Source organism: Toxotes jaculatrix, chromosome 18 (assembly GCF_017976425.1).
Source record: "Toxotes jaculatrix isolate fToxJac2 chromosome 18, fToxJac2.pri, whole genome shotgun sequence".
NCBI lineage: Eukaryota > Metazoa > Chordata > Actinopteri > Toxotidae > Toxotes > Toxotes jaculatrix.
In genome coordinates, this window is record NC_054411.1 from 984,744 (window position 1) to 1,008,259 (window position 23,516).

At 45.5% G+C, this 23,516-nt stretch overlaps 2 protein-coding genes across 12 annotated transcripts; one reads left to right on the forward strand and one right to left on the reverse strand.

Annotated features, from left to right (window-relative positions):
- Positions 1–644: 644 nt before the first annotated feature.
- LOC121198282 (linker for activation of T-cells family member 1-like) lies at positions 645–10,594 on the forward strand. 2 transcript variants are annotated; one of them, XM_041062290.1, is made up of 15 exons: positions 645–825; positions 943–1,056; positions 1,175–1,610; positions 5,277–5,386; positions 5,925–5,964; positions 6,105–6,133; positions 6,895–6,958; positions 7,409–7,470; positions 7,639–7,671; positions 8,105–8,168; positions 8,257–8,324; positions 8,689–8,718; positions 8,857–8,922; positions 9,155–9,240; positions 9,326–10,594. In XM_041062290.1, exons 4-15 carry the CDS (start codon positions 5,284–5,286, stop codon positions 9,350–9,352), a joined length of 672 nt encoding a protein of 223 aa, XP_040918224.1. In that variant the 5' UTR covers positions 645–825; positions 943–1,056; positions 1,175–1,610; positions 5,277–5,283; the 3' UTR covers positions 9,353–10,594. The 2 variants fall into 2 exon arrangements, with proteins under 2 accessions (XP_040918224.1, XP_040918226.1); XM_041062292.1 differs by having other exon boundaries at positions 648–1,056; positions 8,878–8,922.
- A 139-nt stretch (positions 10,595–10,733) lies between these two features.
- Positions 10,734–22,091, reverse strand: atxn2l (ataxin 2-like). Of its 10 annotated transcripts, XM_041062281.1 has the most exons (24): positions 20,706–20,893; positions 20,251–20,308; positions 19,492–19,548; positions 19,306–19,377; positions 19,010–19,208; positions 18,747–18,865; positions 18,348–18,439; positions 17,944–18,150; positions 17,533–17,834; positions 16,457–16,540; positions 16,024–16,164; positions 15,755–15,832; positions 15,567–15,628; positions 14,948–15,264; positions 14,608–14,677; positions 14,305–14,466; positions 14,114–14,177; positions 13,611–13,777; positions 13,293–13,422; positions 12,859–12,974; positions 12,413–12,595; positions 11,969–12,128; positions 11,051–11,157; positions 10,734–10,964 (listed from the first exon to the last, which is right to left on the reverse strand). In XM_041062281.1, the coding sequence occupies exons 1-23, from the start codon at positions 20,885–20,887 to the stop codon at positions 11,099–11,101; spliced, it is 3,081 nt and encodes a 1,026-aa protein (XP_040918215.1). In that variant the 5' UTR covers positions 20,888–20,893; the 3' UTR covers positions 10,734–10,964; positions 11,051–11,098. The 10 variants fall into 10 exon arrangements, with proteins under 10 accessions (XP_040918215.1, XP_040918222.1, XP_040918216.1 ...); XM_041062288.1 differs by lacking the exon at positions 20,706–20,893 and adding an exon at positions 21,986–22,091 and having other exon boundaries at positions 10,734–11,157; XM_041062282.1 differs by having other exon boundaries at positions 10,734–11,157; positions 14,305–14,463.
- Positions 22,092–23,516: the final 1,425 nt, after the last annotated feature.

A 23,516-nucleotide genomic window follows, 5' to 3' on the forward strand; every position in this document is an offset into this window, starting at 1 on the left:
GTCACATCATGTAAGGGAAAAAAATACACTATGATTTATAAGGTGAATGCATTATTTTTCTTTATTACAACCAAAATTGAGTCATTTCTTTTTATGATAATCTCTTAGTGACAGTTTTAGTGGTAAATAAAATAAAAAACTAATACTGATACTGTTAGGGCTGCGAATATTACACACCTGACTGACATTTCCCAAACCATCCAGTTTTGGCATCATGCTTAAGGTTTTTCTCTTTCCAAACCAAAAATACAGCTTGAAAACACTTAAATTAAAATTTCGGTCTCAGCTTTGCTCACTTATAACTTATAAGTCAAGTTCTCCAAAACCCAAATGTCTTGTTTTGTCCAAGCTTCGGTATAAAACCCAGAGAAATTCAGTTTCCTGTGATGGACAGTGGAAAAACAAACAAGTTAGAAATTTCAGATCAGAATCACCAGCTGATTTTCTGTCAACCAACTTAATCGACTTATTTGAGCTCCACAGGGCCCAAAAACAGGTTTACCTGTACAAACAAACCACAAGTGGCTCAGTTTAGCAACAGCAATGTTTTTTCTGCGGTGTCCCCTCCCCTCTCCTCCCTTCATTCATTCATGGGGGGTTCTCTGCTCTGCTCCCCCTCTGTTTTCCTCCCCTCTGCTCTGTCAATCATCTCTTGATAGAGGGAGAAAAGAGGCCAAGCGAGGACAGGAGAGGAGTGAAGAGGAGAGGAGGACTTGGCTTCCCTCCCTCTGTGTGGTTTCCTGTTTGTAGGTGGGAGGATGTTGAGACGGTTGCAGCAGCCTTCACAGAGCGTTGCAGCTTTTTAACACCCATCGACTCTCTGAGGTGTCTCAGTTACATCTCCTGATTGGTTCGAGGTGTTTGTGTGAAACACTTTTTTTTCTTTTTTCTGACATTTTGCTATAGTGAACTGCATGTTTCTTTTCCAATTGCCACCGCCAGTTGCAGTTTGCAGTTGAGAGGGGCTGAAAGAGGACAGTTTGATCAACCCACACACACCGTTCACCGCCACAGATGTAGACCTTTCTGGTAGCTGGTTGGTTAGTGAGTCACCAGGTTAGTGAGTCAACCTCTGCAGAAGTTTTTCAGACACTCAGACTCATTAACTGTATTGTTGTGCTCAGGATTTGGTCATTAATCAGGTGACTCTCTTCTTTATCTTCTGAATCTTTAGAGGCCTCTGCTCCGTCTCTTTGGGCAAACGTGACCTGAGCTGATGGTCCATCATCACCTTTCTCCTAGGAAGCGCTGAGGAAGACAACAGAAGATCAGAGGATCTGTGGCGGGAGATGAAACAAGACCCACCAACTCAGCTCAGGAGGTGATTGGGTGCAGCGACAACAGAGGAGGAGAGTCAGTAACAAAGGGGGAGGGAGGTTGTTGAAGGTGCAGCTCAGCTCATCACGGAGGAAAGGCAGTCGAGGTAGAGGGTAAAAAGGAGAAAGTGAGTGAAGAAGTCTTCAGACATGGCGGAGGTTTGGTTACAGTAGTTGCCTCATGTGGACCAGATTCTGTGGAGGACACGAGACCAGCTGCAGTCCCCGAAACTACCCCGATCGTCCGTCCTCCATCCACCTGTCTCTCCAACCAACATTTGTCCTCAGGTGTCGGTGAGTTTTCATCACTTTATGTGTTTAGGTATTAATTTGTGACCCGGAGGAACTTCTTCCCAACATGCACAAGGAGGACTGTGCAGGAAGGTGGAGGTGGAGGTCGAGCTGAACGCTGAACGAGACCTGCACAGTTTTCACACCGAGGCCAAACCACTGTTCACTTCATGGCCCACAAGTGATTGTTCATTTAGGCATAGTGCCGTTCTGGAGGCTGTAGAGTCAGTCCTCAGTGCTTCAATTCACTCATTCATGCAACAGGGAAACGAGGAATCATAGGATTTCTTTTCACCCAATAGCACCAGGTGTTACAGGCCAAAGTTAAACCTTTTCTCAAAAATCTTATGACCTTCACAACATGTGTCCAGTGGGATTTAGGCATCGACTGAAGGCAGAGGTCAAAGCCACAGACAAGATGAAAAGATACCTGTGTAACTTTTCTCTCTGATCCAACCGGCACTCGAGTAAAAAATCTAAAGTCTGGCAGAAAATATTAGAGAGAACACAGAGGTTAAGAAATAACAGTGATCTGCATCGCTGTGAAGTTTGTATCAACAAATGTTAACAAGAGAATCTAGAAAAGAAAATGCAGATGAATTTCAGTGAAACTAAAATAAAACCAGGTGATAGAAACCAACCTTTAATTATCATCTACTCTACGTCGTTTTTAAACCACGGTCACATGAAATTTTTTTAAACCTGGTTGGTGTTTGAGACAATCAGCTGGAGGACGCCCTGCATGCCCTGATGGTCTGAGGCCGACCATTATCCTGCAGCAACCCTGTTTCAAGTCCACCCAAGGAACTTTTGTTGTATTTTGTCGTCTGTCGTCTGTCGTCTGTCTACGGTCGACTCTAATACAAGAGTAAAATCAAAATTGACAAAAAATTGGGTGCAAGGAGCTGCTGGCTGCTGCTACCGTACTGACGTCCAGGTCCTAGTTCTGTACCTGAGTCTCCTCTTTTCTTTCCACACTTCGGTGTTGATGCTTTCATTTAACTCTAATTCTCTGTCACTTCAGTTTGTTTTTTAAGGAATAGTTTGATATTTTGGGAAACGTTCTCCACCTGTTACCTGTCGACAGTTTGATGTTCAGGTTGATCAAACCTTCACGTCCGGACGGTAAATATGAAGCTACAGCCAGCAGCTATATTAGCTTAGCATAACGACTGGAAACAGAGGGAAACAGCTAGCCTGGCTCTGTCCAAAGGGAACAGAATCCACTGACCAGCTCCTCTTATGATCAGTGAACATGTTACATCTTGTATGTTTAAAAAAACTGAAGAGTAAAAACGAGTTCACAGTTCTGTACAGGTCATTACATTCATTACATTGGCTGATGTTTTTGTCCAAAGCAACAAGAATTTCATTCAGAGCACAGAGGAGACAGAAACATGGGAAAGTTTCCTGTTTAAACTGATAATTAAAAGCACGTTCGCTGCTCCAGTTCGAGGTTAATGAGCCCGACTGTTTCTCGGTCGGTAGCAGTAACTTCCTGGAGCCTTGTCGTCACATTGAAGTTGCCAGAAAAACAGCAGAGGCTCCAGGAAGTTAAAGTGTTTTAAAACTGAAAACTCAGTCCTCCTGCTGAACATGTCGCTGCTCAGGAACAAAAATTTTGCGTCAAACATTCAGTCAGTCTTATTCTCATTGGTTTCATCTCAAACAACAGTGGAAACTCAGGTTCTGTACATTGTACAGTTCTGAGTTCGTGTGCTCAAAGTACATTTAGCTGATAATAACTGTACCTTTACTAAAGCAGGAGTTTGAATGTAGTTTTTTTTAATATCTGATCTTAAATCAGATATTTCTTCACTTTAAATGATGATTCTGTTCATTTTAAGTTTTCATAATGAACTTGGAATAGCTTTGAGGTGCTTGTACTTGTGTTTCCCTCGTTTCAGAGGGAAATGTTATACTCTACTTTTCTGAATTTGTCTGGCAGCTGTAGACACTTAACTTTGTAGATGAGAAATTAAAATGCAAATTAAAATGTTTTTGTTTGGTTTTTCTATTTAATGTAAAGGTTTTGAGGCGTGTGTTCACCACAGTCATTAACCGTGTAGTTAAAAGCGTCACATGCTGTTATCTGTCTCTTCTTATCACACTTCCTTTGCACACATTTGACCTTTCTTGCTCTCAGGCTCTCGGCTGGCTGCCGTTAATAAAAGCTTTCAGGGGGTTTTTGTGCCAAAGTGTTTCTCAAAGACAGAGCCAGAACTCACAAGATGGCCGCCTTTCACACTGCAGTGTGGGGTGAGGAGCTGATTGTGACGCCTGTGAGGAGGAGAAATGAACAAGTTTTTGGTTTTTAAAGTTTTTTTCCAGCTTCTTCACGACAGAGCGAGTGTGTGTTTCTGGAGGTTTCCATGTTCATGTTGTGAGTGGGTGCAGGTATTTTCTGTGAAGTGCGTTTGGAGTCAGTGATTATTTAGTGGAGAGTTGAGCTTTGCAGAGGAAAGTGAGCTGTATCAGTCAGTCGCACCACGTGAGGAATGGTTTTCCTTCCTGTGTGACTCACCTCTGTAATCAGGGTAGATTGTCATCATCGTGCTTTTCTGACGCCTCAGGAAAGTAAAAACCACTCGTTATTTAAGAAAGCAGCACAAACAGTTTCATTTTCAAACATGGCCTCCTCCTGGCTGCTGCTTGGTTTGAGAAAATAGCCGAGACGATGTTCCAACATGAGATCATCTGTGTGAAACGGCTTCGGTTCTCAGAGTTTGGGTGAGAAAATAATGAGTCCTGAAGGACGTTTGATAAAACTGACCCAGGCCCAGTGTCCCCTCTGAGACCAGGTCTCACACACAGCAGGGAGTCTGCCACAGGTGTGATCTACAATATAAATATCACTGATTGAATTGTTGAAGCATGAAAGTGACACGAAAACTTGGTGAGTGTGACCTGATGTTTCAGCCCTGACAGTCTGAATGTCTGCTGTCAGCTGTTTTACCTGCGCACAGATCACCTGTGGAGCATCTGAGCTTCCACCCTGTCACACAGGAGAACATCATTAAAACAAGTGGAAAGGAGGATAGTGGAAACGAGCTGAGGCGAAGGGCCTCATGACAGGAAGTGAGTAGATCTATGACTTCCTGTACAGACTGTGAAGCCCGTTGGAGAGTGTCTGTCTCTGCCCATGCTGCAGCTGCCTGTTGTCAGGTCCACACTGCCCTCCGCCCCCCATGGCCACCGCCCTCACCCATAGTGGTCCAACAGTAGGACCCAGCCTCGGTGGACGCCCCCACCCCCCCACACCCCCACACCCCCACACCCCATCACAGATCCCAGTTTTTACAGAAACTGAGCATAAATCAGTTCTCAGTTTCAGATGAAACTTTCAGACCTCGAAGCTTTTTAGTTTCACGTCTCTTCCTGCTCAGTTCATGTCGGAGTTACGGCCCCGATGAGTCGGACGTTCATCAGGTGACTTCAGCTTTACTTCACATGCTGATCCAACCTGAAGCATCAATCGCTGTATTGGAAATTTGACGTGTTTTTGAGGGAGGAGATCATTGGTGGAAGTTTCCAATTGTTCATTTCTGAAGCAGGAAAACCACAAAGTGAAAAACACCAAACATCCACAGCTGAGAGACGTCTGACAGTAAAAACTCTGCATGTCCTGTGTCAGAGTAAAAGCTCTGCGTCCTCCTCTGTCCCCCTCAGATGAACCATGGACGCCTCCTCCTTCCTCCTCGTTCTGGCGGCCACCGTCTTCGTCTCTCTCGTCCTCCTGGCCGCCGTCTGTCTGGACTGTTGGAACAAAGGTGCACTGGGTGAGATGACGTGTCGCTTCATACCGCACACACACGTGGAGAGAAGTTGGTCTCAGTGATGGTGACAAATGTGTGTAAATATGATCTTCAAACTAAAACCAGAATATTACAGGAAACAGATATTTTCCACACTGAACTGGAATTTTCCATATAAAAATGATTATTGTAATTATTGTCAAATCAAAGATTAATGAGAGATTTCATCTCTTTGGAAAATCTGGATATCTGAGTTTTCCAGCTACACTTAAACGCAGCACGTGTTGTGGATCAGTGTGTGACATCAGTCTTGTTGTGTGTGTGGTGTGTGTTTGTGGGTTGGACCTTGCATTAGAAGCCATGGCAGGTGTTTGTTTTTACCTGTAGATCATGTGACACTCGTCCGTCCCATCACTGACACCTGGTTCTAACGACTCCACCTCAGATCTTTTCATCAGGGTATTTTGAACCAGACTCTGAGAGATTGCTCAGAGACTGCTGACAGATTCAATCTTGATATTTTAAGGATTAAAGTGAAATGTTTTCTGTTTCCTCGTATCAGTCTCCATCAGGCAAACAACCAACTCAGACGAATACATGCAGTAAGTCCTCAGAAGAAAAAGATGATAATTATTTTATTTCATTTGAACTCAGGTTAAATCTTTTTGTGTCTGGTTTGATATGAGGTGGCGTCTGAGTGACGAGCACAGTCTGAAGTGTGTGTTTTCTGTCTTTCTCTCAGATCCACTGCTTTCAGAGTCATCCTTCCACGTAAGTTGCTGGCACGTTTCTTTTGTTGGTTTGTTGGAAGTTGGTTTGACGGCTGCTTCTTAGTTATAAATTCTTCTCATGGACCTACAAAACAAAATGATATAAAATACACAAATCATGTTAAAACACTGAACTGAAACTGTGACTTTAATGATTGAAAGAAAAAACATTAACTATTAAAACAAAGAACTTTTTTCTTCACTGCCACTGAGGTGATTTTATCAATGTGCATCAGTAACAGAGTAAAAATCAACCATCTGAACTAATCAGTCGAGGCGTTTACATCAGTGATCGATCAGTAAATCAGACTACACTGATCTGTAAATGAATAATGTTCACTTATAGCATATTTTCAGAATATTGACTGTAAAACAGAAGAAGAAGAAGATCCATGTGCAGAATCAAAGCACCACTAAAACCTGGACAGAAACATTGGAAACAACACGCACGTGAAAAGACAGCAGCCATTTCTGCTGATAGTTGTTTGATCAGTTCATTGATTATTGTAAACGTACAGAACAAACAGCAACAGCTGCACAGACCTTCTGTCCGGTGGAAACTGTGTCCTCGGTCACATAGTTTCAGTCACTGATCACAACACTGAACTTAGACCTGTGTAAGGAAACGACAGAACCAGTTAGTTTCACATGAAGGAACTGAATCTGAGCTCAGAGTCCTCGCTCAGTGCTAACGTCAGTGTGAATACGACTCTGTGCCGGCGATGATAGTGACTGTGACTCTCTCTCTCTGTCGAACTGCAGAGCAGTCGGCCAACGATCTGAACTCCATGCGCTCTCCTTCCCACCTGCTGTCGCCGCCGAGACTGTGAGTCACCTTTTATCACAGAACACACCTGGTTCACGTCTGCCACAGCGAAGCCTGAAATGAGTCAATGAGTCTAACACAACTGTTTTGTACCTGAAGTGAAATTAACACCAGACTTTTGCTCAGTTATACAGTGTTGACGATGAAGCTGTAGCAGCGGCTCTGCTGGCTCTTGACTTATTATTTAACTGTTCTCCAAAGAGAACAGTTAAAGAAATGGTTTTTATACAATTGTCCAGCTCTATGCCTCGATGCAGTCTCATTTCTCGAGGCCCGTAATATTTTTATCTTTCACTTAAGTCCAAAATTTGACTTTTAGCAGTTGACTTCTGCTCTCAGGAAAGTTCCCTGGTCTTCATGGTTCGGTCTTTGAGAGGTGAAAACTGGGACGACAGAGTCACCTCGTGTCAGGGCTTCAGTTTAACTGCTGTCTTTTTATCTGACTCTCAGCTCATCTTCAGTGGATCCTGGAACTCAGCGAAGACACCGATCCTTCACCCCAACAGAAACTGGTCAGAATCTCCTTTTGCTTTGTGTGTTTGTCTTTTTTCCATTTGTTAAGTCAAGATTTTCGAGGTGATGTTCAACTGGAAATTCATGTTTCTTCTTCTGTAGTTTGTCTCTGGTCTGTCAGTTCATTCACTTTAAAAATCTTAACACTGTCTTTTTCCGTCCTACAGGAAGTAATCCAAGTTATGAGAATCCACCAGATGGTAAGATCCTCTGCAGACAATGCAGCTTCTCTAACAGAGCCCTGATCATACTGACACTTCATGTGTCTCTGTGATTCACAAACCTGAGGACTTTCTGCTGCACCTGAATTACAGACCTGAAACATGTGATCCATCAGCAGAGTGTTCATATTTCTCTGAGCTGTCAAATCTTCAAGCAAAGAAATATTTTCATTTTGATTTCATCATTTTTCGAGGCCTGACGGGTTCAAACTCTCCAGAGCTTCACAAGCAAAAAGCAAAGACAATAGAAATGTCCAGATAAATGTCTTCGAGCCTGTTCCACCTGAAACACTGGAGATTCACTCTGCAGACGAGCCGTGGACTCGATGAGTTTAAATCTGAAGACTTCAGACACCATTTGACGTGGAACAGAGACAGGGCTGTAAACTGCTGTGACGTTTGTTTTCTGCAGGGCCTGAATACGTGAACCCAGACCCCAATCTTCCTGACAGCGATGTAGAAGATCCCGGATACATGTAGGCGTCCTCTTACGCACAGACCTCTGGTGTTTTATTCTTTCTGTGAATCAAATTGTGACATGATGGTCTCTTCTGGTTTCTGCAGCACGGTGATACCTGACGGCGAGGCTCTCGCTCCATCGAATCAGAGCCGGGCCTCGACACCCAGCTCAGGTACAGTCAGCAAACACAAACGCAGAGACAATAAAGTTTGATCCAGGAACTTCTGGGATCAGCTGAAGATCCCATAAGACCTGTTCCCTAAGACTAGAGGTGTCTCATATTATCCAAACATGTCAAAGTCCCCTCAGCCCTCCTGCACAGACTCTGAGACACAGAAAGTCTGAGGAGTCAGTTATTGTCCTGGTCTGCGTTTGTCCATCCACAACATGACAATTAATTTATTTATCACGTCCACCAAGAAACATGAGACTGTGACCTTTGTCTTTTCAACAAAGAAAGGCAGCGAGGAAAACACTGAAGATGAAAATGAGAGCTTGGGTCTGTGAACTGATCAGCTGTTTGTTTCCATCCACAGATGTTCAACATGATTACGTGAACCTGGATGGTGAGTTCTGTTTTTTTATGACTGCATGTTGTATGTTCTCCTGTTCCTCCAATGAAAAGGTCCTCTTCTTCTTTTTGTTCTGTTCATTTTCCTTTTATTTGTGATGATAATAATTTGACGTCTCCTCGTCTCGTGTTGACGTTGTCCGTGACTCTGAAGACGAGGAACGAGATTACCTGAACGTGGACCCGCAGCGCTCTGCAAGTGAGTTCGAGCTCCAGTGTTTTTACTTTTCACATCATGTGATGTTGACTTCTTCCTCTGTGGTGCTTCACACAGGAAGTCCTGCAGAACGACATCACAGCAACACTCACATAACATATATATTTGTCAGATTTGACCCACTCTGCATTCACAGGTGCTCACCTCACCGTTTCCTCTGGAGACGTTTTAAGGTCACACGTCCATTTAATCTGTTTCATTACATGTTTTGCAGAAGCTACACCAGAGTCATCTGCTCAAAGCAACACTGACGATGATGATGATGATGATTATGAGGGGAACTACGTCAATCAGCCGCCCGTAAGTTTAAACAGGCTCAGTGATGTTTCTGTCGCCCTGAAGCAGCAGTGGCTCAGTTTCCTTCTTCCTCTCGGATCATTCACAGCCAGCTCAGATCATGATGGGACGCTGACTGATGTGATGGAGACGAGCGATCGACCTGTGACTGCCCGACCACAGTGAGCTCTTCATCTGCCTTCTTCATTTTTTATCCCCATGATGATGATGATTAAAGAGCTGAACGACTGAGAAAAGAGACGCAGGATGAAAACGACTTTATAAAGAGGGAAAAAGTCTGAGTAGTATCAGTGATTCATTAGAGTTCAAATCATTTTCCTGATTAACTGTTCAGTTTACGTCTGAAAACAGTGAATAATGCCCTGTCATACTTCCCAGAGTCTGAGGAGACGTCCGCTTACTGACAACTGCTCTCTGCAGTCTGCTGAGTCAGCTCTGAGACTTCAGTCTGCTGAGTCAGCTCTGAGCTCTGAGAGTCGTGGAGTTGGGAAACGTGAGCAGTGTTTCAGACGGACTCTTAAAATGTGAGTGTTTCCTGTTAAAGTCATTTATCAGGGACACAGGACGTCTCTGGTTTATGGGACAGACAGGACGTCTCCCCGGACTCTGGGAAATCCGAGCTGGAAATCTGGACGTAACGAGCACAGGTTGGTCCGTCCTGTGATGAATCCTCCTCCTGCTCTGATGCTGTTTGTGCTGCTGCGCCACAGAATTGTGTTTCTGTTATTTAGCCTACCCTCACTGGTATGAAGGGGGTGGACAGAATAATGGAAACACCTGTCTGTGTAGTAACAGCCTGATAAAACCGAACTACGAGCTGCATCCTCAGAAATGATCACTCTTTAAAACAGATCCAATAAAACCTGAACAGCAGAGCCTTCATGACGGAGGATTTATTACAAACGTGTTTACTTGTTGATATTTCGTCTGAATATTTTCCTTTTCTTCTCTGACCTGTGGAAATGATGAACAGAGGAAAACTCACCGCCACGGGCCGATGCACTGAACCCGTGGCTTCGTTATTAGAGCTCAGTCTCCACATTGGGAGATGTGTCCACAGCTCAGTGTCAGTCTGCTCGTCTCCGGTTGAATTCTGTAGTTTTTTTTTAAGTTCTTTGTTTTGGGTCATTTTTAACTTGATCCTCTCGTTGTTGAACCTTTTCCTCCACAGTGTCCGTCCCACTTTATGACTGACACGTTTGAGCTTTACTCCCTTTTTACTGACAACTCCTGAGAATGTCTTACTTCACAAATTATTTTTACGGTGTATTTATGTGTTACCATGCTGTCTGTGGATCTGTAATCCAACTGTGTTAACGAGAAATGTGACTACAATGGAATTAAACCTTACACAGAACTTTAAACTCTACTGGATTTCATTAAAATCCAACTGACTGATGATCAGTGTTGTGGTGATGGAACCTGAAGACAGATTCCTGCCCACAGCAGCAGAGCACGAGTCATTTCAGCGTTCAGTCGCCGGTAGTTTGCTGGAGATTGAACTGAAAAGTTTCAGAACATTTTTTTTCCCAGTGGTTTTATTATTAATGAATTGGTTTCATCTGTAAAATGACAGAAGTGGGATGGAGAGAAAAACCAAAGGTTCCACTGTCGTCAGTCCAAAACCTTTCACCAGTTTATGTCTTCAGTCCAGCTTCATGTCCATGTCTTACATATTAAAATCCAGAAACCTTTCTCCTGAGAGACGCTGCCTGCTCCTCTGAGCGCTGTGGGTAAAAACAGGGGTGTAATGATCTGATGTCGGGAGGTGGGAATGTTTTGAGCTGTTTGGGATTTTCGGGTTTTGTCTCACAGCATCGCTGCCGTCCTCGCTCCTGAATCCAGCTGTGATGAGGACAGTTCAGTTTGCAGAGGGATGGAAGGACAGCTGCTGGGTCGGGTGAGCCTGAACCTGAACAGCTGCAACACACACAGAAACCACTACTCAACGAAGGCTGTTACTCACAGCACACTGCTCTGACACATGCATCACCACACACGTCTGTTTATGAATAAACACAGGATCAGGTTTGTGTGTTGCTGCGCGCTGCTGTGTGTTGCTGCGTGTTGCTGTGTGTTGCTGTATGTTGCTGCGCGCTGCTGTGTGTTGCTGTATGTTGCTGCGTGCTGCTGCGTGTTGCTGCGTGTTGCTGCGTGTTGCTGTATGTTGCTGCGCGCTGCTGCGTGTTGCTGTATGTTGCTGCGCGTTGCTGCGTGCTGCTGCGTGCTGTTGCGTGTTGCTGCGCGTTGCTGCGTGTTGCTGCGTGTTGCTGCGTGTTGCTGTATGTTGCTGCGTGCTGCTGTGTGTTGCTGCGTGTTGCTGCGCGTTGCTGCGTGCTGCTGTGTGTTGCTGTATGTTGCTGCGTGCTGCTGCGTGTTGCTGCGTGTTGCTGCGCGTTGCTGCGTGCTGCTGTGTGTTGCTGTATGTTGCTGCGCGCTGCTGCGTGTTGCTGTATGTTGCTGCGCGCTGCTGCGTGTTGCTGCGCGCTGCTGCGTGTTGCTGTGTGTTGCTGCGTGCTGCTGTGTGTTGCTGCGTGTTGCTGCGCGTTGCTGCGTGCTGCTGTGTGTTGCTGCGTGCTGCTGTGTGTTGCTGCGTGTTGCTGCGCGTTGCTGCGTGCTGCTGTGTGTTGCTGTATGTTGCTGCGCGCTGCTGCGTGTTGCTGTATGTTGCTGCGCGCTGCTGCGTGTTGCTGTGTGTTGCTGCGTGCTGCTGCGTGTTGCTGCGTGTTACCTTGGGGCGGTGCGATGTAGAAGTGTTGCGGTGCTCCCTGCTGGCCGTGCTGGGGGTTGGAGCCGCTTCCCTGCTGAGGGGGGGCGTAGTGCAGCATGACCGGTGGGGGACCGTGGCTGGCAGAGTGGTGAGGTCCTGACATGCCTCCTGTGACGTGAGCCTACAGGGGACAAATGGTTTATGTGTCTGTGAGACGTCTCCTGAACCAGGACGGAAGCAGATTTACCATCTGCAGCTGTTACTTCAACCTGTCAGATAAACTAGATGAATGTATGACTGGACACTCGATGTGAAACACTCTCCTCCACACAGGCGTCCTCAGGCCACTCAAACCCAAACATCTCCGTGTTCACTTTTCATTAACAAACTACAGACTCATGAATCCCGCGCTAATTTATCTGTGACGATAAACAGACTGTCAGAGACGAGGCGGTTCGTGCTGACCTGTGTGAGCTGGCTGATGGAAGGGAAGCCGTGGGGCAGCGGCTGGTGCGTGGGGAGGCTGTATCCCTGCATGGTGTAGGAGGCCTGAGGGGAGCTGTGGCCCGGCGGCAGGTTAGGAGGAGTGGGAGCCGACAGACCTCCGGAGTGGAATATGGACTGAGGCTGAGGACCGCCCTGACTCGACTGAGGGGGAGAACACGTGAGGCAGAGTTCAAATAAACACCCTGAGATAAAGGTTAACACCCAGCGCTCATCAGAAACGGTCACAGGAAGAGACGGAACATCAGGACATCATCAGAACAAACCTGCTTCTCTGGATCATTAACTTTAAAATTCATTTTGTTTCCTCACATCTTCACACCAGCTGTTTCCTCACAGCCGTAGTAACCTCAGAAAGCCTGAATGTTATATTGTACGTAGAGAAGTGAATCAGCAGCAGCACCCACCTGAGAGTGTCCTGGGCTGGGTGCTGTGTGCTGGGGTGGGGGCTGATTCCCAGTGGGGGTGCTGGAGGGCTGGGGAGGATGAATGGAGCCTGTGTGGTGAGAGAACGACTGAGGAGCTGAGAGAGAGAAAGAGTGGAGACTGAATGACTGCAGTCGTCAAAGCTGTCTGTAATTACTTCCTGCTGTGGACAACAAAACGACTGCACAACACTTTGTGTTGACGTGTCAAAGGCGCCTGACACAGCTGATTATTCCTTGGTTTCACTCAATCTAAATTCTTATCCATAGCAAAAGGTGTAACACAAAGCTCCAAACTGGGACCAGTTCTTTTTCCTTCAATGGTTTAGTTTATAAAATGCAGCCATCGAGTATCAGGAACATAAGAGAAAAAAATTCCTGTCAGGCCGGATTCATCACGCCCCCTCCGTGCTTACCATACATGGCTGGTTGCGGCCCTGGCGGGCCCTCGGCCTGGCCAGGGTACTGAGGGCCAGGACCCATGGGCTGAGGAGGGGCCCCGGACGTCAGCATCCTCGTACCCCCCTGAAACATCGAGTAAACCGTCTGAAAATTACAAAAGAGACAAAACAGAGATTTTTTTAAATCAAAAACTAAAAAAATATGTTCTCCTATTTTTACTCCAGTTTCATGAACACAACACAACCCATAGTATAACATAACTGTATGATAACAGTAAGTAGTTTTGGTATTCTTTAAAAACAGAACTGAACAGTGGTTTGCTGCCTCAGTACCTGTCCGTGATAGTGTGGGGGCATGGCCTGGATCACCTGCCCATACTGCAGGTAGGACAGGGGGTAAGGCGAAGCCACCAGCGGGGGTCCAGTGGCAGAGGCTGCAGCTGAGATCATGGGGGAGGCTGGGGAGGTGTGGTGCTCTGGGCGGGGTCCCACCACCGGGCCTGAGACAGCAGGCAGCAGACGTTCTGAGGCTTAGTAATGTATCGGAACAGATGTGATGGATCTTTCTGTTTGCATATCAACCTGCTGCTCATCCAGCTTTAGAAGTCTGAACCATTTCCAAACCACAGAAGCTGTGTGTCCTCTCACCAGTGTCTGACACTTTTTTTTTACATTTCCACAGATATAGGTGTTTTTTCCCTTGCTTTGGGTCCCACACCTGTCAGCTCTGTAACCCTGCTGCTCAGTGTGCTGAGGAGGACCGACTCAAATGCAGAACAGATATGTAAATTACTCTCCACATGATAAATTGCCCCACACGTGTGTGCAGTGTATACCTTTGGCTCTGGGGTATTTGCCCTGGTTAACAGTTGACATGGTGTACTGGTACATCTGAGGAGCCTGAGGAGAAGACGAGGACACAGTGTGAGACAGTGTGATAAGAATCTCTACGTCCATCTTACTCCTTCAGATGATCTAATGTTCTTGGTGACGCTAAAGGGAAGGAACAAAAGCAAGAGATTCAAACCTGGATGGAGTGTCCTTGGATGGGGATGGGGGAGACAAAGGACAAGTAGTGTCCAGGTGGGCTGCTGTAGATGGCCCCGCCCCCTTGCTGTCCTGGAGGAGGCAGCACCACAGAGGGGCTGGGAGGGGTCGGCCGAGGAGGAGTGGGGGTCGACGCAGGCTTCTGACGCAACGCAGAAAGAAATGAAATGAGGAAGAACATTTCAGCCGGAGTCAGCTTCAGCTGTTTGATTGGTCACTTCACAGCTGACATCTTACAACACATGACAGGTAATGAAACAAGCGACAGTTTCAACAAACGAACCAGTGACGAGTTTCCTTTTATGGGAAGAAATTCTTTCGCGTTGGGATTCAGCGTTGAGTTTTTCACTTGCCTGCGAAAAAAAAACAACATTCAGCCACAAAATCCATAAAAAAGAGCTGTAACGTGTTTACACGAAGCTGAACCCCGAACACAGAGGAGACAGAGCTGCAGGGATCAGAACGTTCAAATGCACTGATGCTTCATGGATTCTGCTGCTCTTCTCACTCTGGTATAAACAGAAACTGAACTTTGAAGCTGTGGTTCCCATCAACTGTTCTAAGGCCATGATGAGTCGCTGTTACACTAAATCAGTGGATGTACTGTAACAGCAGTTACTTACACTGCAGCCACAGACGCAGCCTCTGTTCGGTCACTGCTTTCTGCACAGGCCTCCTCACCACAGCTGGGGGCTGGGGTCGGCTGGGTCGTCCCGGGCGGCGCCCCCTCTGGCCCTGAGGACTGGGGGCCAGATGGAGCCGGAGGTGTGGGAGCAGCGGATGCAGTGTTGGGGGGAGCTGGATCTGTGGTCTGCTGCAGATCTTGGGCACAGGAGGTGAGGGAGGGGGCAGGTTTAGGTGGGCCGGGGGAGGACGAGGAGCTGTGCTGAGGAGGATCTGCAGACGCTGGGCTCGACGAAGGAGAAGAGCTGGGCTGCAGCTGACAGACAGAGAGGAAGACCAGTGAGAAACTACAGACTGGAAGAAGATAAAACATCACCCGCTGAACTGTTTGTAACCCCCGAATTCACAATGATGAAAATAAAGAAGTGTGTTTTTACTACAGTGAAACTCTGCAAGCGTCTCTGAGAAAACAGCCCCAGGCCTGTTAAACTGTCAGACATCATCTACATCAGCCATGACTCCATCACGTAAGTCAACCACCCTCCATAAACTCACTCAATAGTTTTACCTTTAACGTTTATAGAGAAAAGTCATCTCTCTGGGGCTGAACTTACTTACCCTGAATTCTTTCCCAAACTTGCGGAGCTCCTCCAGCTGAGATCTCTGCTGAACCGACGGAGCTGGTTCACAGAAGGAGAAGCAGAGGAGCTTTAAAGACCAGCATCACTCGTGCTGTTTGTGTATTCAGTCACATCAAGTATAAAAGGTACAAACAAGGGACAAGTGGAAGGACAGAAGTCTTTTACCTTTGCTGCTCTTGCCTTCCTGTGGACTGGACAGACTCTCACTCCGCTCTTTAGCTGCTGAACTTAGGATTTCATTCACTGTGGGGGACACAGAAACGGCTGGATGCATCAGTTTAACGTCACTGTGAAATCTTCAAAAAGCAAATTACACAAATAGCAAAAACAATTTAGCGTCACCTTCCTCTTTTCAGCTCTGTGAGGAATGAAATGAGTGACACTGCGTCCCAGCCTGGTGCATGAAGCATTTCAAGGAAAGAAGAATGTCTCACCATCGACAGGGAAGAGTGGGGTGGGGCCGGAGGGTTTGGTGGTGGTTGCCATGGTGACAGTGGAGGGGGAGGAGTCCAGGTAGGCAGGGCCAACAAGGGGGAGCTCCTGGGGAGGGGCATCTTGTTTTGGAGCACGAGAGACTGTCGGATGGACAGATGGACAGACAGACAGAGGGAAGTTGAAAGAAGGCAGAGCGAGAGGAGGAGCTGATCAGAGCCTTAAACCTGAAGACTCGTCAGTGTGGTTCGGTGTAATGTAGGACACCAGGACTGGTCCAGAGAGAGCAGGTGATCAGCCTGGTGTCTTCAAAAATATCAGATGTAACAAACAGATATGAGTTTGCATCTGTCTATAATGATCACACGCCGTCACAAACCTCATGGACCTCACCGTCATGGAGGCTTCTCCAGCCGTTTGTCTGCGTGCGTTTACCTGCAGGAGACGACTGGGAGTTCGGGGTTCGCTGGTTTCTGTTGCTCTGAAGTCTCTGGGATTTTGGGGAAGTTCTCAAAGCGGCTGAAGAAGAGAGACAAGCAATGAGAACACTCGCACACTGAAGAGCGAAGTACTAGTCATACGCTGACATGATGGGAGGCGTGAACTGTGACACAGCATTAACAGTAAACAGAGAGAGACTTATTTTCACTTATTTATCCTGATCAGACTCTCAGGCTGTCGTCAGACATCTGCTCCATCAGAGCCTCAATCCAAATCTACTTCCTCTTCATCTTTCCCTTCAATCCCTTCAAAGATCATTGATTTCAAACTTAAACTACGGTCTCAGAACGTTTTGATCTTGTGGACAGAATATTTCATCTCTAACTGTGTTCTCTGGGTATTTATCGACTTGGGACTATATGAATCTCTGATTCACTCAGTTCAGTCTTCAACTCCCTGCTCTTCCTCAAACTCTTTGTTTTTAACAATGTTCTGGTGTCAGAAGGCAGTTTTTCTTCTGCTTCTGTTTCTGTTTTTCTTCTGTTTTTCTTCTGTTTCTGGACTGAACCCACCTTCTCTGCTTCACCTGACTGGATTCTGACACAGGACAGGACGTGGGACTGACCTCTCACTCAGGAAAACACTGTTTGCTGATATTGTTGTTTTATATCTGGAGTTGAAATAATGCAGGCATCAGAGGAGGATGGGTGAGTGAGTGCAGGGACAGTGTTTGAAATGAACCTGTATAATCTTGTGTATAACTGCGTATAATTTGACTGACACCTGTCTGACCCTGCACCTGTTTGGATAAGGACAAGCTACACCTTTATCAGTGTTATTAGACTGCGTAGTTGAGTGGTTGTGTAATTCCAGCCACCTTCAACCTGAGCAGAGTCTAATCAAGTGGAAACACCTGTGTGGAGCCACAAAGTCTTTACACAACAAACAGAAGCAGATCAGAAAACACAGGCACTTCTCCCTCAGATAAAATCTATTTGAAACTTAATAAGAAATCAGTATGATAGTATTTTCAGTATTAGAGAAACTGGAATCAGCATCTGTGTTCCAACCTCCGTTAAAAGACGAGCGGGTCGTGTCGGCCAGCGCCTGTGGATGTGAGAGGGAGTGTGGGAGAACGTGATTGGTGCAGGGCGGGCTGCTGGCTGCAGGTGGGCTGCTCTGTGATTGGTGAGGAGAACAGGCGGTTCTGACGGACAGCGGGCTGCTCCCGTCAGAGGGCGGTTTGGGTGAGGAGGAGCTGGGCGCCGGGTGCCTGGAGGAGGTCGGCGCTGCGGTTCGACCGGAGGCTCCGGTCCTCACGGTGCCGCCAGACAGGCCAATCTCTCGAGCCCTAGGAATGTATTTACCTTCCCTGGAAAACAGGATGTGCACCACAGATATAAAATATTATTGAAGGTTTTGTAATGACACGTCCATACCTCCACAGTCCCATCTGCTGGTGGAGCTGAAGCTGCTCTTACCTGCCGGTGGAGGACAATCCGGGGCTCGTCCTGTCCTCCCTCTCTCGGACCACAGAGCTGTATTTCTCCTCCTCACTCCTCCCCTCATCGTTCTCTAAAGAAACCCGCCGGCGGTACTGCAGGCCTCCCTCGATCTCGCTGGCTAACCGAGCTGCTCGTGCTTCACGCTGCCGGTAACCTTCTGAGTTCCCCCTCTCCAAAGGCATGCTGGGAAGACCAGACAGGAGAGAGATCGTCTGGAGGGTTGTGTTGGGAGTAAAGCTCATTTTAAACTGATATGAAGTAAATGATCTAATGGTTGTTTGGTCAGACTGATTCCTTCTGACTGATTCTGATTCTTCTGTTTATTTTATTTACCTGGATTTTTATATGTTTTATATGATGAGTGCCGTGATCTTACTCACGTGTACATGGAGAGGCTGGAGTCATAGGTGGACTTGACGCCGTACGCCTCCTCATTAAACTTGAACATCTCGTTGGCATCCCAGCCGTTTGACTGAGGAAAAAGAAAAGGACATAAAAATGAACCTGTGACGCCGATGGGGCTACAGGGGCAACAGACAGACAAATATGTGCAGTTTAATAATCACGTGATACAGCACGTAATGATCAGTCACACATTTCCTTTGATTAACTGAATACTTCCCTTCAAAAAACAAATCCATTCACTGGAGAGCGGCCGCTTCTCTTACTTGTTAAAATGTGTTTGTCTGGACTGATGAGCCAAAACATTAAGACCACCCTGTCTAATATGCTGTCGGTCAGGCCTTGGTTGTGTTTTTGGTGTGTGTGTGTGTCCTCACTGTGTCTGAGTCCAGCTCGAAATTTTCTCCATTTCCATCTCCGTCCCACCTCTGCAGGACCTTCTCCCTGTGCTCCCCGTTCACCCGCGACGTGCTGATGGCCGTGTCAGTGAATGTGTCTGTACACACACAAAAACACGGACACACAAACTCACGAGCTGTTTATGAGATTCTGTACCACACACAAGCCTGTGTGTGTGTGTGTGTGTGTGCATGTGTCACTTCGTATCATGTTATTTGTGAGCATCTGTGAGCCTGGTTACCTCTGACCGCAAAGTTTAGATCAACATCCCGACAGGTCATGGTGACCAGGTCAGTCGGGCTGAAGATCATGGTGTCAGTGATATCCTCAATTTTGGGCGCAGAGGACTGGCTTCCTCCTCCTCCTCCTCCTCCCTCGTCACCTCCCCCACCTCCATCTCCATCACTCCGTTTATGAACAGCATCCACAGCCAGCTCGCACTGGTAGACAGAAAAGTACACACAGATAAGTCACACTTCAGAGGGTGAGCCACTCACAGTGAGGAGAGAGGATGTGCAGTGTGAAGAGGCTTTTTACCTGTGAGCTCAGAGTCTTGAAGATTCCTTCGTACACTGTGCCATTTTTCACTCTCACGTCACAGGTGGAGCCCTGCGATCAGTGGTGAGGAAAGCTTCAGTCTTTCTGTTCGTGGTGCTGACACCAAAACCAGCTTTAACTCAAGTTTCACCAGGACCCGAGTCCCACAAAAGAGTGACTACTCACCACGACCGCTGTGAGGAAATGAAGCATCCGAGCATTGTTGTAAACACCGTCAAATACCTGCAAATACAGACCATAAGTAAGCGTAATCTGCATGGAGAGCAAATCTTTATTTAATTAATGATTTGCCCAAAAATACTAAATTCAAAATCAAAGGTCAGCACGTGTGATGGGACAATAATATGTTTTTTCTTTGGACATATTTTTTAAGCCAAACGCTTAGCTATAAAATTCAACAACAATATATTGACCAATTTTTTTTTTTATCACATTAAAATGAACAGCTAATATTGATTAGGTTCCTTGGTTAGGCTGGGATAAGCTAATATTGGTCTGTGGTGTTTTGGTTGGGATGTAATGTGCACCTAAGTTTCCATTTGATTTAAAAACAAATGAACATTTTGCATATGAATGTTTCTGTATGAACAGTAATAATAATGTAAACAATATACAGCACTCCTATCACACACCCTGCACAGGATAGAACTTCTTGCAATGAAGAGTTTTTACACTGATTTTATTACATCTCTAAGTGGTGGCAGAGTCCAGTCCTGTTCATGAGACCAGTCTTTTGGCTGGACTGTGCCTTTAAGGACTCTTCAGCAGACTGGATGTTTACACGAAGATCGTACATTGTTCTGTCTTATTTCAGAATAAGCCAGGCAAACATGAGCACACCTGCCCGGGGTAAATAATTCATCAGCTGCTCACTACAATCACAGCTTGGCGTTTTAACAAATGCACTGAGCGGGTTCAACTTACAAGGCTGCTTACAGGAGATGACCGAGTCTGCGATGGTGGTTTCATTGTGCTCCTTGTCCTGCAAGAGGTGAACACAACTGTCAGCTAACAGCTAAAAATCTGAACTCCTCCTTCACTGAGAACAATACAAACAAGCCTCACACAGACAACACTGCAAGCTTCCTATAAAGGCAGCAACTTAAGGACTGACACGGCACGGTTTTCTAAGAACCAAACTAACTGCGACGATCTTAAAATGTTTCTCTTGAATATAAAGTCAAGAAATCTAAATGTTGTTGTTGTACAGAATAGTAAAAATCAGCTAGCTAGGTAAGCTAAGGTAGCTAGCCTGGCGTAGACGTCGAGTTTTACCAAGAGACACAGACGAACCGCTAGAGACGATGCTGTCATCGCATTAGAAACTGACAGGTGAGCAAGTCTTAGTTATAAATTATACTTTTTAGTCATGTGCATCCCTCTTATTCCAGTCTCGCCGTTCCAGTGAAAAGTCCCACGATTTGACAGGCCAAACACGAAACACCGCTGAAAAACAACAACAAAACACGGCGCCGGGTGCGTTCGGTTTGTCAACACCCGGTAACTGCTGCGCATGTGACCCAGCTCGGCTCTGGGGGTGGACGGGCTCCTGGCATCCCATTCCAATTAAAACATTTTCATTTGTATGTTTAGGAGTTTTTACTCTATCTCAGGGTACCACTTCCAGACAAGAAGGTGTTAACGTTTCCACGTTTCAACAGTGAGTCAACATCAACCGGGCTCAACCGAATAGCTCTAACGAACGCACCGATGATAAACCCCGCCTATTGATTTAATGTGAAAGCTGATTGGTCAGACTTTAAGGCAATCCCTCCTGACCTTTTCCCTCATTGACTTGGTTTTCTGTCAATCAGAAATATGACCACACTGAGCCTTACAGACTGTCCTCACAGAGGTCATGTAACGGAACGGTTTCTTTTGTAGCTGGAAAAACAGAAAACGAATTTTTAAAAAATAATTGCAAAAAATATACGTAACATAAGTTTAACCTCCGTAACAGTATTTTTAAAAAGGCAGTCGTTACTTTATTTTGGCCAGAAAACCTGCCAGCAGTACGCAAAGCGTAAAACTACAGAACAGAGTGAGTGGTATACTGCAGAGCTGGGCACATAAGGTTATTATTAAGCTTGAAAAATCTTCAATCAGTGTCCACTTAGTGGGTTTTCATGGTGTTTTAAACACATCTCATCCATCCACAGAGGAAGCCCATGAGACGCGACTGAAAGCTCTGCATGACCTTACCGTTAACAAGGCTATTCTCATTTCGCCATCTGATAAACAGTTTATAATCTGAAACCGTTTACTCCTGACATGCATCGCACCCATGGGATTCTACTTCCTCAAGCAACTAATATTTACACACCGAGATAACATCTATCTTCCTCAACATCCTCCTCATGCGGAAAAAAACAAACCAAAAAGAAGTGTACGGTTTTCTTCAACAGAGTTAGCTGCATTAAGAAAATCTGCTGAGAAAAACCATGAGTTTACAGATTGTCACCTAATCAGACTGCAGAAGCCTCATATTAGCTTCAGCTGAAGGAGGACTGTGCTGAACAGATACAACAGATTTCAAATTGTTCAAAAACCTCAGATTGTTTTAGCAGGACATTTTGTTTGTTTGTGTTTGGTAGACCTGAAAGATACACAGAATGTGTTTTGGTGTAAAAATAATGAGCGTAAACAGAAAAACACTCACAGAGCCTGGCCTCAGTGAGCCTAACATCAGCCATCCTGGATAACCTGCATCATGAAGCTTACAACATGTTGAGAATGTGACTGTTCTGAACATGTGATGTGAAAAAGGTGTCAGACTCTTCCCTGTGATAAAGCAAAGAGGAGAAAGGAGTTAAAGTCTGATGAGGTCAATCTGACTGAAATGTTGCAGTTATTATCATTATATTATAGATCATCACTGATCTATAAAAATATCTTCTGTTCCTATTGTCACGTTAACTCATCTTGTCCCTGTCAGGATCCTGTAGGAAAGACAGCTCAGCTTTTCTACTGATCTGATTGGTTAGTAGTGAGGTTACCATGGTCATCTGGTTAAAGTGAGCCAGCTTTGTGATACCAGAAAAGTACAAAGTCAAATTGTGAGTCAAGCATGCGTACCTAATAAAGTGACCACTGAGTGTATGTCTTACAAATGAATTACATTTAAAACTTAGAGGAAAAAATGACCACACACCAACCACTATGTTTCACTATATTTATATTATATCATTATCATTAAATTCAATGTAGTACCTGAAACTAACCACACAGGGCGGACAGACAGCACCGTCCACCCTCAACACACGGTCCCAGCAAAGAGAGAAAAGAGACAGAGAAAGGCACAAAGAGTTCTGAAACTGAGAAAAGGATAAAGAACGTGATGATCGGGGGGAAAGGTGCATACAGACAAACACATGAGCAAAGAAAGTCCAGTAGAAATGACGAAAGAAAACAGGTAAGCTCTAAACTGAATGATGAATGAAGACAGAGCGACACGAATGCAGGCAGAGGCTGATGACGAGACGACAGACACAGAAAGGCACGAGTAGAAAAAGTAGGTATTTTCAATGACATTTTCTGCTAGTTGTATATTTTTTTAGCCTTGATGAATGGAGGATGAGGCTGAGGAGGAGAAGACAGCATGAAAAGAGAGCGAGGGATACTGTAGCCTTGAGAATGAGGCATTATAGCAAATTTTTTTTTCTCTTTCTTTTTATCCCAAAAATAAAAAAGGCACAAAGACATTTCAACTGAATTACAAGATGGAGTCGGAACAAGTGTTACACGGAGTAAGCATACAAAATAAAAAGGTGTCTTAAAAACAAATAAAATTAATACTATTATTCTGACCGTCATTATTATTATTTCCATCAATATTATTATTATTGGTATCATCAATAATTTCTCTCTGAAAGAAAACATCTCTCCCTGTTCAGCTTTTTCTGTGTCAGAGAGAGAAAGAGTGAGAAAGTGAGAGAGAGAGGGAGAGAGAGAGAGAGGGAGAGAGAGAGACATATACTGAGTGATGCTGCTGAGTGTGACTGAGGTAAATGTTTCCTGCCTGCTCTAGTTCATGTGCCACTTAGACCCAACAATGACAACGCTGCACCAAACTCCATTTAAAAATCGGTGAATTTAAAGCTGCCTTGTGTAGTGGCAAACGGGGTCTTTGAGGAACTTCATAACACAGGTGGGCGTTTTCTTTAGCATCAGCATGTTTACAGTTCACTAAA